At 38.7% G+C, this 16,905-nt stretch overlaps 1 protein-coding gene across 1 annotated transcript; it reads right to left on the bottom strand.

Moving 5' to 3' along the window:
* Positions 1 to 346: 346 nt before the first annotated feature.
* On the bottom strand, positions 347 to 5,052 carry LOC107813772 (uncharacterized). The gene is made up of 2 exons (XM_016639077.2): positions 4,729 to 5,052; positions 347 to 821 (listed from the first exon to the last, which is right to left on the bottom strand). The coding sequence occupies exons 1-2, from the start codon at positions 4,948 to 4,950 to the stop codon at positions 522 to 524; spliced, it is 522 nt and encodes a 173-aa protein (XP_016494563.2). The 5' UTR covers positions 4,951 to 5,052; the 3' UTR covers positions 347 to 521.
* Positions 5,053 to 16,905: the final 11,853 nt, after the last annotated feature.

Here is a 16,905-nt window from a genome sequence, read left to right on the forward strand (position 1 = left end):
AACAAATTTGCAGAAAGAAATAATTATCAGTTTCCGAGTCATGAACTTTTGGAATAACACATGTATGAATCTGCTAACCTAATTCAAATGCAAAGATTCCAGTGAAAGAACATAAAGCAGTTGAAAGAGAGAAACTTAAACCATTGTCCATCAGGTTAAAGTCATGAGACTTTCTATAGTAATCCTAACTTGGAAAATACAAGATCAACGAAATAATCTGCTATATAACCAGTTAAAATACACTCATAGTGTAAAAGTTATTTGTAGTGTCAACACTATATCCTAGAAACGTGTAGAAGCTGAATTATTCAGAATTTCAAGATAAATTTCGTTTGGACACATTAAGTGAGAAAAATGGATGTGGTATATGTATTCTTTGAATTAGTCTTTGCGAGTCAAAAGAACCAATGTTTGTGGTGCTATGCCTCATTGAGATCCTAACTAATCAACTGTACAAGAGCCGATCTCCTAATATGATATACAAAATTGTGAGACCTAAAAAAAAGATCTCAACTATATTCTTAAATCCTAAACTGAGAAGTGATTCCAATGAAGATGTCCTCTGAGCAGGGAATTGTGACACCACCCATAGGATGATTGAAGCCAAATTCTTCCTCAGCTTGACTAAGCAAATCTTGAAATAAAGGCTGGCTTAAATATGCTATGGGAATTACAAATCTCTTCCTCTGCTTCTCCCCAACATAAACAGCAAAATAGCCCTTGGGAACATCAAGGGATGTTGAGGACTTCTTGATTATACGAGGAACACGGATAGCCATGATTTTTTCTTTAAGATGAGCAAACGATGAAAAGAAGAAATACTAATATTCTGAAAGCTTTGAGTAGTTTTCTAGTTTTGTGGAGAGCTGTGGTGGTGTAAAACTTCTCAAAACATGTTTATATAAGCAAATGGAAAGTCGTAAAAGATCATGATTTTGTGGTGTAGAGCCATTTGGATTGGGCATCAGTGAAAGACAATGACATACCAATAACCACATGGTCCTGCCTTCCAACTAATTGACATGATTAATTACTTTAGCTCATATAATTTCAAGAACAATAGGTCCTACACCTTTTTTATAGAATCAAATGCATACGAATGTATGGTCCCTTATGATGATTTGTGTCTGGAACACTATCCATTAGGACAAAAACATACCCCATATACAAACTTTGTGTCAATTTAAGTAAGAACTACTCCTATAAGAGAAAACAAGTGAATTATATCTCAAATTTCAGTGGTGAAGAGGCATTTGTTGCACTGTTGATTGACAATAGCAGATGAAGTATCACATGGTTTTGCTATCCAACTCATTGTCAAGTATTTATGATTTTAGGCCATTGTGACTGATGATCAGTAGGCCCGAGTATTTTTATGACATGATAGAAAACACAGGATCTTTAGAAATCAAATTGATAACAACGGGTGATTGTCCTGTAATTATTCAGGTCCGTACCACTTGTTTTGCAATTAGAAATAAATTTACTGCAATGTCTGACAACTTGTTTGGTCCCTCATGCTAAGGTCATTATATAGGATCAACTTTCCTGATTAGGATTACCGGAGTTATTTCAGCAAATTTTCCAAACAGTAGAGGGCAGAAATGTTTACTCACTATTAACCTGTCCCCATGTCTATAGTTTCCGAATTTCCATTGTGAGTACAGATGTTATATCTTAGAGTTAATTAAGTTACATTTGTTTCAATCAGCAGCGGAGATGTTGAAGATGTTGAATCAAATACGAACAAACAAAACCGATCAACAAGCTCAGATCTGCATCAGGGGTAAGATTATTGGGAAACATGAAAAGCTTAAAATTATAACAACTCTTGAACCAATGATAATGTAGGATAGCTTCATTTAAGAAAACAGACTCATCCATTCTGTGTTCTTGCCATAAATAGGATTAACAACAGAAATCAAACAGTAAACTAAAAATGAATACCACATATTCGGAGAGTGTTATCAAGTAAGCAGGGAGCTTAGCTTGAAAGAAAAAGATGTTTTCACATTCCTAAGCTACACAGGTAATTGGAAAGCCAAATGGTAAACATGGTAGCTCTTATCACATCTTCAAAATATTTTTTTATTGCATTCAGGTGCACTTACAAAACCAAGAAAGTTGAGCAAGAATTATTATATTGCAATAAATTATTCCATCAATATATGGAATTGATTCGAACCATAGAAGTAAAAAAGTTCATTACTTCAATTTCTATTGAAGTAGAAAAATGTGTCCTTAGTCATGAGAATAGAGGAATAACATCCATTCAATATGGAGCTAAATTCATTAGTCTACCTAGTCAGAGGGTGGTAACACTCCTCATTCTAACTTCAAATTACTGTTTCTTCTAACTCCTGAACTGTACACTCAGGAAACCCTACTTTACAGCTTTACAAAATTGTGTAAGCAAAACCTGTTGACTGGTTAATTTCCTTCTCACTTCCTCAAGCGAGAAGTAAGATCAGTGAAGACATCCACGCTACAGGGAATTGTGACACCACCCATAGGATGATCAAAGCCAAATTCTTCCTCAGCTTGACTAAGCAAGTCTTGAAATAAAGGTTGACTCAAGAACGAAACGGGGATTAGAAATCTCTTCTTTTGCTTCTCCCCAACATACACAGCAAAATGGCCTTTTGGAACATCTCCACTTGTGGAAGACTTCTTGATTATACGAATAGCCATGATCTTTTAGTTTTAATGTATAAGAGCAAAGAAGTAAAAGAAGAACTACTAAAGCAGAAAAATAATCTTTGAATGTTTTAAACTGAGAGCTGTGGTAGTAGTCACTCTTTGAATGTGTTTATATAGGCCAAATGGCAACTCAGAGAATCCTATTGATGGTAAAGAGTTATTTCGTGGGCACCCACGGAATACAATAGCATCTGAAGTAACATGGTTTTGCCTTCCAACTAATTTTCAATTTAGTCTATTTAAGATCAAGACATCAGGCCCTGCCTTTTCCCTGAAGTTGGAACATAGCATGCCTCACAACCAAATTGCTAAAGAAAGATGTATCCTAGAGTGACTATTCATGTCTAAATATACACCTAGACATTTCTTGTCATTAACATGGTTTTCTGGTAAGAATTTATTCAAATAAAATGGAATATCCATCACTAGAACCAATAGAACAAAGGAAAGAGGGATGTTCCAGCTTTCCAGGTGCTGTCTAGCTTGGTCCTGAACTTAATCCAAAATATTTGGCTACTCTTACCTCATCTATTAAGAATGTCACAATTTTGTATATGGATAGTAAGAATTAGTGAAATACAATGACATACCAATAACCACATGGTCCTGCCTTCCAACTAATTGACATGATTAATTACTTTAGCTCATAGAAGTTCAAGAACAATACGTCCTACCATTTTCTTATGCATGGAACAAATACAAAGGATCTAATAGAATCAAATGCATAAGAATGGGTGGTCCCTTATGATGATTTGTGTCGAAAACACTATCCATTAGTACTAAAACATACCCCATATACAAACTTTGTGTCCATCTATGTCAGTACTATAAGAGAAACAAGCCAACCAGACTTAAAATTTCACTGGTGAAGAGGCATTTGTTACGCTGTTGATAGACAATAGCAGATGAAGAATCACATGGTTTTGCTATCCAACTCATTGTCAAGTATTTATGATTTTAGGCCATTGTGCCTGAAGATCAGTAGGCACCACTGTTTTTATGACATGATAGAAAAAACAGGATTTTTGGAAATCAAATTGATAACAACGGGTGATTGTCCTGTAATTATTCAGGTCCGGACCACTTGGTCTGCAATAAGAAATAAATTTACTGCAATATTTGACAACTTGTTTGGTCCCTCATGCTAAGTCATTATGTAAAATCAACTTTCCTGGTTAGAATTACCTGAGTTATTTCAGCAAATTCTCCACACAGTAGAGGGCAGAAATGTTTACTCACTATTAACCTGTATCTGTTTCAATCAGCAGCAGAAATGTTGAAGATCTTGAATCAAATACGGACAAAGAAAACCAATCAACAAGCTCAGATCTTCACTGGGGTAAGGTTATTGGGACACAAAAACTTAAAATTAGAACAGCTCTTGAACCAATGATAATGTATTGACCACTCCAGGTATAGGATAGCTTCATTTAAGAAAACAGACTCATCCATTCTGTATTCTTGTCATTAATAGGATTAACAAGAGAAATCAAACAGTAAACTAAGTATGAATACGACATATTCGGTGAGTGCTAACCATTAAGCAGGGAGCTTTGCTTGAAAGAAAAAGATGTTTTCACACTCCTAAGCTACACAGCTAATTGGAAAGCCAAATGGTAAACATGGTAGCTCTTATCACACCTTCAAAATATTTTTTCTATTGCATTCGGGTGCATTTACAAAACCAAGAAAGTTGACCAAGAATTTAAATTGCGATGAATTATTCCATTAATATATGGAATTGATTGGAACCATAGAAGTACAAAGGTTCATTACTTCAATTTCTTTTGAAGTAGAAAAATGTGTCCTTAGTCATGAGAATAAAGTAATGGCATCCATTCAATATGGAGCTAAATTCATTAGTCTACCTAGTCAGAGAATGGTATCTCTCCTCATTCTAACATCAAATTACCGTTTCTTCTAACTGTACACTCTGGAGATCCTACTTTACAAAATTAAGTAGCAAAATCTGGTGACTGGTTGATTTCCTTCTCACTTCCTCAAGCGAGACGTGAGATCAACGAACACATCCTCACTGAAAGGAATTGTCAAACCACCCATAGGATGGTCAAAGCCAAACTCTTCCTCAACTTGACTAAGCAAGTCTTGAAATAAAGGTTGGTTCAAGAATGCTACGGGGATCACAAACCTCCTCTTTCGCTTCTCCCCAACATAAACAGCAAAATGGCCCTTTGGAACATCTCCAGCTTTGGAAGACTTCTTGATTATACGAGGCATACGAATAGCCATGATCTTTTCGTTTTAATGTATTAGAGCAAAGAAGGAAAAGAAGAACTACTAAAGACCTCAAAAGCAGAAAAATAATCTTTGAATGTTTTAAACTGAGAGCTGTGGTAGTAGTCATTCTTTGAATGTGTTTATATAGGCCAAATGGCAACTCAGAGAATCCTATCAATAGTAAAGAGTTATTTTGTGGGCACCAAGGGAAGACAATAGCTCCTAAAGTAACCTGGTTTTGCCTTCCAACTAATTTTCAAAGTATTCATATCTTTAGTCCATTTAAGATCAAGACATCAGGCCCTACCTTTTGTCTGAAGTTGGAACATAGCATGCCTGAGAACCAAATTGCTAAAGAAAGATGTATCCTAGAGTTCTAACTATACACATAGACATTTCTTGTCATTAACATGGTTTTCGAGTAAGAATTTATTCAAATAAAATGGAATAGACATCATCGGAACCAATAGAACAAAGGCAAGTGGGATGTTCCAGCTTTCCAGGTGCTGTCTAGCTTGGTCCTGAACTTAATCCAGAATATTTGGCTACTCTTATCTCATCTATTAAGAATGTCACAATTTTGTATATGGATAATATAGGAGTATTATTTTGTATAGTGGTTTAGGAACTCTTTCCTAAGATTATAACAAACAAAACACCTGATCTGAGGTATGCTTAAAAGAACCAACATCTGATGTACATCTCATGTACTGACATACAAATTTGATTAATTCTGGGAATTCAATTATGTGTTAGGCTTTGGGCAACAAACTTATATAGCAAGATTTAAAAAATTGAAAGAGGATAAAGGTGAACTTTAGCTCCTGAATAGTAAAGATAAAGAAAAAAGAAACAAAAAAGGCGCTTCTAATTGCTTGGTCTAGTTACTCTTCAATTATAAAAAACTCTACCGTGCAACATGCAATTGAGGTATTTAGATTTTATACATTGAAGTATCTAAAACACAAAAACTTATGGACGGAAAATATCTACAGATATAATTTGTTATCCTCATATCATAAGTTGTTCTAATCTGATGATTTATTTAATTTCACGATCAGAATTATCCAAGCTTTCAGCTGTTCGGTAGAAATTATAATAAATCAAGCCAGAGATTTATTTTGAAAAGACCAGAAAATAAAAATATCTAATGGAGTGTGATCTATTGATGTCACTTATTTGATAGTTTGAAATTTCTGCTACAAATATTAAGTTTTCTTTGTTGTCATTGCCAAAACATTTCAGTGTTCAGGATAAGGCCACAGATGAGGTGACTCCTTTAGAGCTAATTATAAAAGACTTTTAGAACTTTAGAAGCTCCAATTCCCATGTTATGGAGAAACTGGAGTCTTGAAAAAAAAATATCCAACAAGAATACTGAAAATCCAATTGGCTAAAGAATGTATATGAACAGATTTCATTTGCTAATGAATGTGCTGTATGTCTTTTTGACATCAGCTACTGAAAATTACTTTCAAAATTGGGATGTACTGTTGCAGCTGACAGTAGCCCCCTCTATCTAATTTTCAGTAATATGGTATAAATGATGTGTCTTTCCTAATTCCTTCAATGTACAAACTGAAAATCCTATTCTTTACAAAACTGTGAAAGGAAAAGCCTCATATCCTACTCAAGTGAGAAGTAAGATCAATGAAGACATCCTCACTGCAGGGAACTGTGAGACCACCCATTGAATGATCAAAGCCAAATTCTTCTTCAGCTTGACTAAGCAAGTCTTGAAATAAAGGTTGACTCAAGAACGATATGGGGATTACAAATTTCTTCTTCTGCTTCTCCCCAACATAAACAGCAAATTGACCTTTCGGAACATCTCCAGCTTTAGAAGACTTCTTTATTATACGAGGCATACGGATAGCCATGGTCGTTTAGTTCAATACAGAATGAGCAAATAAAGAAGGGAAGAATTAGTAATGACCCTGAAAGCAGAGAAAAGCTTTGTATGATTTCAAGTTTGTTGAGTGCTGTTATAGTAACCCTTCTTTATATAGGCCAATGACAAGTTATAAAATCCTACTTATGTGCATAGGCATTCTGTGGACACCAGCTAAAGACAATAGCACTTGAAGTATCACATGGTTTTGTCTTCCAACTCATTGTCATACTATTTACACATTGAGACTAGTCCAAAAGCAGAAGGTCCCACTGATGTTCCCAACAAAGAACATATGGAAACCTCATCTTCTTGAAAATTGATTTAGTTAGGGACCACCTCTAGCCATTTCTTCTTGATGTTAAATCAACAAGTTGTAGTCAGAATTCAAATGATTAACTGTACCCTTACAAATGGTTTTGCATTGTTAAGAAATTCAGAGCAGTGTTCTTCACAGGAATTTCATCGAACAACATGGCGGCACTCTAGGTAAACAATGACTTGGCATACAAATCAATCAAAGAAGAGCACACATACACGCTTAAAAGCAAACCAGAATATTCATGTAAAAGGACGTGAATCACTTGGCCCAAAGTTGACATTTCGAACACCATTTGAATGCACGGAAGAGAAGTGATGGAGAGCAAGAACATGGAACTTATTTTGGCAAAAATGGAGGGAAAAAATGGTTTATAAAAGTAAAGGGATTTTTTGGGCTAAGGATCTTGAAGAAGCTGATTAGCGTCGTAAGGTTGTTGTTAGGAATTGCTCATGTTTTTGTTTTAAGTATAACCATTTGGTACCCCGAACTCACTGGTTCATTCGGCATAGAGCCCCTCAGAGGGAAAGCTCTTTTTATTAGGTGTCGAACCCTAATCCATTGATGGAAAACATGTATGAACAGCCGGAGTAAATAGCTATCATCACTTGGATAATCACAGATTTTAATCGAAAATAAATTCGATATTTATTTCTTAAAGTGTATAGAGAAAAGAGCTTTCAAGTGAGAGCAAACACCGGTTGTGTGACACAAATAATACCTGTAGTTTGTGTGGGCAAGTTACTCTTAGGAAAACTGTATAGTAAAAACTATAGTATAAGACCCCTTTTTATAACCACAGGTTTTAGAGTTTAAAATCTTTTTCTAAATCGGTTGGGTTTTCCTTTTATACCAAGAAATAAAATTTTATTTAATTCCTAATTATTCAGGCACAACAGGGACCACAATATTTAATTAAAGAGACTTCCTATTATGGACTTAATTCGAAATATTCGAATTAATACTACCATAATAAATTACGAATTATTCCACTAAAAATTTATAACTGTACTCCTCAGTTCAATTTCGAAATTCTTCCATTAAACCTTATTTAACTCCCCATGTTAAGATTTAGATACTAATCAAATAAATTAAATTACTGACAATTTAATTCATTGATTATTTCCTTTAGACTTTCGTTTAACTTATTTCATGTGACAGATACAAATACATGAAAACTTATAAGCTTTCATAAAGGTGTATCATCAATGTCAACACCGAGACATAGATTTCATCAACTAACTATTACTTCGCCAATATATATTATCATTGTCTAATTTACCAAACATATTGAAGCACAAAAGAATCTCGTCTTTTGATAAATCAAAACAATAAATAATATACACAACTAATAATTATATCAAGATTAAGAGTATAAGTATGTTTAGTGGCTAGAGAAGTTAGTTTATTAAGTCAGAATAAAATACTTATCTCTACTTGGTCCGTTCAATACATATAAAATGTACTAGTACAAGAAGTCGGAATTAAACCATTTTCATAATCAAGATAAATTAAATTTAATCTTGTGCTACAATCATTCCTGATGGTTTGTCCAATTCCATCATTAGATTGTGAACATGATCTTTATACTTATAAGAAACGATGATTTAATCTTTCGCGTATAAGCTAAACTCTATACACTAAATCATCTACTATATAAGTAAAGGACACATACGAATATATGATCTATTTAAAACTTTATTAAAATTGAATAAATAATTATTCCATAATAAATACTATATTCAAACCAAATCCATAGTTAATAGTATATATCACAACAATCTTCCACTTAGACTTTTAACCATGATAACTATTAGAATATACTATATCTAAATGTATGGTTAATAGTATATGCCCAAACACATATTACCTTTGATTAAATATGCAGAAATCCCACCGCAACTTTTGGTGGTGAAGTTGTACACGTAGGTATGAGTTTAGACGCCCTTACACGTTGATATGGTTGCATTTGCAGACTGTATAGGGTGAAATATGATATAACACGTGGTCATCTAAAGGAAAGACACGTGGAACCCTAGACGGGGATGGCCAAAGACCGAACGCAGTCATTCCGCTTGTCACCGGAAGGGATAACGTTCATAAAGGTATATTAAATACTATGCGCCCGATAGCATTTAATGAGGAATATTCTGCAGCATTAAGAGCGACGGCCCATTACAGAGAATTTTGACATTTATATTCACCGTTACATCTTCATCAATGACCCTCTTAATTGACATTAAAGGAGGGCACGATTCTAGGACCTTCTTCCCTAGATACAACTATAAATAGTGAGCCCACTTATCATTGTAAAGGACGCGAATTTTCTGGCAAAACTTACACTATATTCTATACAAAACTTAATGCAATCTTACTTTTTCGTCTTTTGATCTCATCATTGTTGTGCCCGGAAAGTTTATTCCCGAAACTGTCATTTCTGCTATTTCATCTACATTTTAGGGCTAAGTATTGTACATTTCTTCAATTATTATATTATTTTTTGATCAAATTAGTTCACTTGTCTAAAAACCACGTATAAATTCAATTATACCGTTTTAGGGGTAAACAGCTTGGCGCCCATCGTGAGGCCTAGACAGTCGTGCAATTAAATTGATCCCTCCCTTTTTACTAACGTGGTTTGATTATTTTGTCTTAGAAAAAATCACAAAAAATAGTATATAACACTGTTAACAACACACACAACCATGAAATTCGAGGGGATCAGCCTCATTTCGAGGATTCAATCAGTGACACCCGCAATGAGGGGAATGACTTCACGCCAGTGCATGACAGACAGAACCCTCGACAGGTTCGGGAGACAACTCCCGATGATGCTGGCGAGGAGTATGTCGTGGATGCGGCGAGGGTCCTGCAAGAGCAACATGCGATCATTCTAAGCCATCTCACGCGACAGGATAAGGTTATGAGGAGCTGAAGTAGGCGCTATCGGGGGCTTCGAATAATGCAAAACAGACGAAATCCAAATCCCCCCGGTGTTCCCGCAAACCAAATAATGCAGAGAGTCGACAACAATACTCCCAGAGGTAAAGTTGGCTCCGACGGGGCTAGGGGGAGCAGATCCGGTCTCAACAACGAGAATGAACCGTTCAAGAATGAACTTTTATTGTTTATGAGGGAAGTAAACGCCCGCATAGACCAAATCCCGGGTGCCCCACTAGTATTGAAAGGCCCGGACTCGAAGAAGTATACTCAATTGACGTACAAGCTGAATGCGGCACCAGAACTAATCCCAAAGCGGTTCAAAATGCCTGAAGTGCCAAAGTATGGCGGGACTTCAGACCCACAGGATCATATTACCACCTACACAACAGCGGTAAAAGGAAATGATTTAGCTCCTCACGAAATTGAATCTGTGTTGCTAAAGAAATTTGGAGAAACTTTCACGATAGGAGCTCTAACGTAGTATTCATTATTACCCGAGCATTCCATAGATTCCTTTGAGATGCTCGCAGATTATTTCATCAAAGCTCATGTCGGGGCCAGAAAAGTACAAGCCCGGAAAGCCAACATATTCAGGGTCGCACATGGAGAATCCGAAATATTACGAGAGTTCGTTACCCGATTCCAGAAGGAAAGAATATTACTCCCGGCTATTCTGGATGAATGGGCAACTGAAGCATTCACCAAAGGACTGAATCTGAGAAGCTCAGACGCTTCCCGGAAGCTGAAGGAGAGCTTGCTTGAGTTTCAAGCAATAACTTAGGCAGATATCCACAACCGGTACGAGTCAAAGATAAGGATCGAAGATGACCAGGTCGGTTCTACATCATCGGCCAAAGGACGAGAGAAGAGCAGATAAAAATCAAAGGATGACTACGATGCGGACAGACGGATTTCGAGGAGCCGATTTTTGCCTTACGAGCGGACCGAAGGCAGTGGCAGAAACTTTTGGGCAGCAAACAAGTTCATCGTTGACATAGGGACCGATCATGATCGAAACAATAGATCACTTCAGGATAAAGAGACGTCGGGGTCTCGGGATCCTTCTTACCCCAAGTTATCGGAATATAACTTTAACGCCAGTATAGTAGAGTTGGTGTCAGCCATGAGAAACATTAAAGAGGCACGATTCTCGAGACTTATGAGATCTGATTCCAGCCAGAGGGATCCCAACTTATGGTGTGAATACCATGAGACGAACGACCACTGAATAGGGGATTACCGACACCTCTGGGAAGAGGTGGCAACACTATTGAAAAATGGTCACCTCAGAGAATTCTTGAGTGACCGAGCTAAGAACAATTATGGTCGTAACAGAGAGAATGCAGAACCTTCAAAAGCAGGAGAAGAACCCACACGCCAAATAATCAATATGATCTTCGGAGGGAATGAGATTAACGGGGTTACCTTTTCGACAGCAAAGAAGACGAAAGTATCAATAACTCATAGTAAAAGACTCCGGGAAGACGATATCATTTTCACGGAGGAGGACGCAGACGGATTGCTATTACTACACAACGATGCACTGGTAATTTCTTTAAATGTGTTGGATTTTAAGATTAAACGTGTTCTAGTGGATCCAGAAAGTTCGGCTAATATCATACAATGGAGAGTACTAGAGCAAGTTGCATTGTTCGAAGAATTCCTAGAAAGAAAATTCCATTTGGGGAAAGGAGTGCACCCGGAGCTCAGGTTTGGTTTTATTAAATTCCTTAAATTTAGTGCTGATTGTTTGCATGTTCGCACCAGGATATGACATGTATCCCGGTGGAAGTAGCCGTGCACAAGCTGAGTTTGGATCCCAACGCACCTCCGGTAAGACAAAAGAAACACCCTATTGCCGAGGCCAGGAATAAATTCGTCAAAGAAGAGGTAACCCGCTTGCTTAATATCGGTTCGATCCGAGAGGTAAGATATCCGGACTGGCTAGCGAATGTAGTAGTAGTTTCTAAGAAGAAAAATAAATTCCGCATGTGTGTAGACTATTAAGACCTTAATAAGGCATGCCCGAAAGACTTGTTCCCACTGCCAAATATCAATCAAATGATTGATGCCACGACTGGGCATGAGTTAATGAGTTTCCTCGATGCTTATTCTGGGGTACAATCAAATCAAGATGAACCCAGAAGATCACGAAAAAACTTCGTTTATAACAAATTTTGGTACATATTGTTACAATGTGATGCCCTTCGGGTTGAAAAACGCTGGAGCCACTTATCAGTGGCTCGTAAATAAGATGTTTGAAAAGAAAATAGGAAAGACTGTGAAAGTTTATATATACGATATGCTCGTTAAGTCTTTGAATACAGGTGACCACATTAAGTATTTGCAAGAAACATTCGACATTCTGAGGAAGCACAACATGAAACTTAATCCCGAGAAGTGCGCGTTCAGGGTCAGTTCTGGTAAGTTTCTCTATTTATGGTCTCACAAAGGGGAATTTAGGTAAAACCCGACAAAATCAAGGCCATAGAGGATATCCCGGATCAATTGTTGAACGCAAGGAACTCCAAAGGCTCACAGGAAGATTAGCAGCTTTGAGCAGGTTCATTTCTCGGTCGTCGGAAAAATGTCATCGCTTCTTCACACTGCTCAAAAAGAAAAATAATCTCGAATGGACACCTGAGTGACAACAGGATCTGAGGGACCTGAAAAAATACTTATCAAGCCCTCAATTGCTCTCAAATCAAAAGAAGGTAAAACATTGCTAGTCTACCTCGCGGTTTTAGAAGTTGCGGTAAGTACGGTTTTAGTTCGGGAGGACGAAGGTACGCAATTTCTCATTTATTACGTTAGAAAAATTTTAGCAGGAGCAGAAACTTGCTACCCACATTTGGAAAAACTGGCCTTAGCTCTCGTAGTCGCCGCTCGGAAGCTGAGGCCCTACTTCCAATTCCACCTGATAGCTATGGTGACTACTTTCCCTTTGCGAAACATCCTCCATAAACCCAAGCTCTCGGGTAGATTGGCCAAATGGGTCGTCGAATGAGTGAGTTCGACATAGAATATAAACCAAGGACTATAATTAAGTCGCAAGTCTTGGCTGACTTCGTGGCCGATTTCAGTCCGGGACTACTGCCTCTGGCAACCAAGGAAGTAGTAATGGTGTCGGAATCGACATCCGAGGTTTGGACCTTATTTACGGACGGAGCTTCCAACGTAAAAGGGTCCGGACTCGGAATAGTCTTAATCACGCCTTCGGGGGAATCCTTAAGGCAATCCATCAGAACGATCCCTTTAACTAACAATAAAGCAGAGTACGAAGCTTTGATTGCAGGGCTCGAATTAGCCCGGGTACTTGATTCCGAGGTTATCGAAATCAAATATGACTCGCAACTGGTGGTAAATCACGTCTACTGGATCTTCGATACCAAAGAAGAACGTATGCAACAATACGTGGTAAAGGTCTATGCTCTTTTGGCATGATTCCGGGAGTGGTCAATTACTCATATCCCGAGGGAGGATAACGCATAAGCGGATGCATTAGCAAACTTAGGATCATCGACGGAAATAAAGGGATCCGAGTCCGGGATGGTAGTGCAATTAATGAACTCAGTCCTGGATACGGATGGTTACTATGAGGTAAATTTGACTTGTTTGGTCTGGGACTGGAGAAATGAAATAATCGACTATCTCGAGTACGAGAAGTTGCCCGAAGACCCCAAAGCATCACGGGCGTTACGCGCCAAAGCTGCACGTTATAGCTTCAAGAGAGGCCAATTGTATAGAAAATCCTTCCAAGGAGTGTCAGAATCTAATTATGTTCATGAGAGAAGTCCACGAAGGGATATGCGGCAATCACTGAGGCACAGATTCTTTGGTGCTGAAGTTGGTACGGGGCAGAATATTACTGGCCTCGCATGGAACAAGATGCCAAAAACTTCTTACGAAAATGTGATAAGTGCCAACACTATGCACCACTAGTACACCAACGGCAGAACCCTTACATTCGGTTCTATCCCCATGGTCGTTCATAAAATAGGGAATGGACATCGTCGGACCGCTGCCACCGGCTCCCGGAAAGGTAATGTTTCTTTTAATTCTGACTGACTATTTTTCTAAATAGGTGGAAGCAGGTCCTTATCAGAAGATCGGAGAACGTGAAGTGGTCGATTTCCTGTGGAAAAATATAATTTGCAGGTTCAGAATACCAAAAGAGATAATATGCGACAATGTGCCACAATTTATCGGTGCAAAGTTTACAAAGTTCCTCGAAGATTTGAAGATAAAAAGGATCACATCTTCTCTTTATCATCCGAGCGCAAACGGTCAAGCAGAGTCAACAAACAAAGTGATTATTCAAAACCTCAAGAAAAGGTTGGAAGTAGTAAAAGGCTAATGGACCGAAGAATTGCCCGGAGTACTATGGGCCTACATAGCAACGGCCAAATCAAGCACATGAGAAACTCCTTTTTCCCTTGTCTACGGTGCTGAAGCCTTAATCCTGGTGGAAGTGGGTGAACCCACTTTGAGATATTTCCGGGCAGATGAAGAATCGAATAACGAAGCAATGATAATCAGCTTGGAACTGCTCCTGGAACGCAGGGACTTGGCGCGTGTAAGAATGGCAGCTCAAAAGTAGAGAATGGAGCGCTATTATAATCGAAGAGCCAACCTCCGTTATTTCAAATTAGGAGATTTGGTTCTGAGAAAAGTAACCCAAAATACCCCAGAGCTCAACACGGGGAAGCTAGGTCCAACGTGGGAAGGTCCCTACCAAATTTCAGTTATCACTGGGAAAGGTTCATACGAGCTGGAGAACCAGAATGGAGACAAGTTGCCTAGAAACTGGAGCATGGCACACCTCAAAAGATATTATTGTTGATGAACATTATTCAAGTGGAAAGTATGTGCTGCACTCTTTTTCCCTTCGTTCAGTTTTTGTCCCAATTAGGTTTTTCTGGCAAGGTTTTTAATGAGGCAGTGATAGAAAATATACTACGAAGACTTCAAATGCAGTTGCTAGTTGTTGGATGCTCGCCAACCAAAGATGGCAAGGACCCGGTACTCAGCCCCGCAGTACCGGGCACAACAATTGGGGCCTGAAAACGGGAGTTGACATTATCTACCAAATCAAACTCTCCCCAAAATGCCGAGGCATCGTCCTCGGTTGGTGTAACTCTCTCAACAGGTCGAGCATCATGTTGAGATGATGAGGATTGTTGTCTTTTATGTAGAGAAGCTCCCTCATCACTAGCTTCTTCATCATCATCAATCATGACGGTGTCTATGACTGGCCCGGAAGGAGGACCAGTCACCATCGCCACCGGAGACGACTCGGGGGCATCAGTCTTTTCCCTCTTATTCTTTTCCCCGGCCATGGAGGAACGTCTTATCTTTGGTTGTTTATCCTCCGGACGGGGACTACGTAAAGAAGTGTTTGCGCCCGAAACAGGCCCGGAGATACCTGTTCGAGTAAGTGCCTCCTGAAGTAGCCTCGCTGCATCAGCAGGATCAACCAAAACGTCCTTATCGGGGACAACAACAAAGCCCACGGGTAGACCTAATTTTGTGAACAAGTCAAAAGGGTTTGACCAAGTTCTCCATATACAAAAAGAATGGAAGCAAGGTAAGTTAAAATTACCATGATTTTTGGCCTTCCACCCATATTTAAGGGCCGGTTCTTTCCACAAACGAGTTTCGGGTATCGTGATGTCCAAGATCTTTTGAACCCACCGGTCCAAGCCTTCCACCACTGGTGGGATCCATCGAGTTACTGAAACAAATGAAGGATGGAGGATCAATACAGCTATAGAAAAATATTTAGTAAAAGGAAATACTAAACAAAGAGCTTACGAGTGCGGTTCCAAGCGGCCGGAAAGGATGAAGCCATTGTCGGAATGATGTCGTTAGTGGCGATTCCAACGAGCCATTCCATCCACCCACGGTCGTTGTCATCATCCATGCTAGACAACAAAGCACAGTGGCCACGCTTTTAGGTTTATCGTTCCTCCGCGGAAGATTTTGGGAGAATAGAGATTCATCATATGAGCTAAGGTTAGCTCCTCTATAGTCTCCTGGCACAAGCGCCGAAGGCAGGCGACCGTCCTCCACACTGAAGGACTTACCTGTGCCAAACACACCTGGTAGTGAAGGCAAAACTCCGCAATCACGGAATCAAACTCTCCACTCAAAGAAAATGTACCCAAAGTAAAGGGATACGTGTAAAAGTATGTAAAACCTTCCTTGGGAAGGGTCACTCGCTTCGATAGATCAGGAGCAATGATATCCAACTCATGGCAGCGGCAGTCTTCCTTCACAACAGGAATACTGGAAGGACGAATGGAAGAAGGCTACCTACTAACAGCCCATGTACGAGGGTTAGCAGTAGGAAATTTCTCTTCTAAGTCCTTTGTACTGAGTCTCCTTGGGAATAATGGAACCCACCGTTGGAGGAGCAGAGTCATCGGCTTTGTTCTTGTTCTTTGAAGAACCGGCATGCTTGGAGGAAGAAGCCATTAAATAAGAAAAAGGAAAAGGTTTTGTTTGAATAGAATTAGAGAAAGGATGGAGAACAAAGATGCAAATCAGAAGTTCGAGAAATTATGAAGTGCAAAGGAAAAGATTGATGTGTATAAGTAAAATTTTGGCGGCTAAATTCATGGCCATGATTACCTCGGTAATCGGCAAAAGTTGTGCTGAATCGTGGGATGACGCATGTTCGGGGCGTTAAATGCGGAGAGACGTACATCTAATCAACCATCAGAAGCCTTCAGAGGGAGTTATAGTAATTCCCGCCAAAAGAGTATTTCTACCAACTTCCCGGTAACACAAAGTTATGTCACCGGAAAGCAGG

Source organism: Nicotiana tabacum, chromosome 19 (assembly GCF_000715075.1).
Source record: "Nicotiana tabacum cultivar K326 chromosome 19, ASM71507v2, whole genome shotgun sequence".
Taxonomy (NCBI): Eukaryota; Viridiplantae; Streptophyta; class Magnoliopsida; order Solanales; family Solanaceae; genus Nicotiana; species Nicotiana tabacum.

Bases quoted from the DNA above. Each gene is read 5' to 3' on its own strand.
- LOC107813772 (XM_016639077.2), bottom strand. From the start codon at position 4,950: ATGGCTATTCGTATGCCTCGTATAATCAAGAAGTCTTCCAAAGCTGGA. The intron at 822-4,728 runs GTGTTCGTTGAT...TCAGAATATTAG, and splicing joins CAATTCCTTTCAGTGAGGAT to TATTTCTTCTTTTCATCGTT.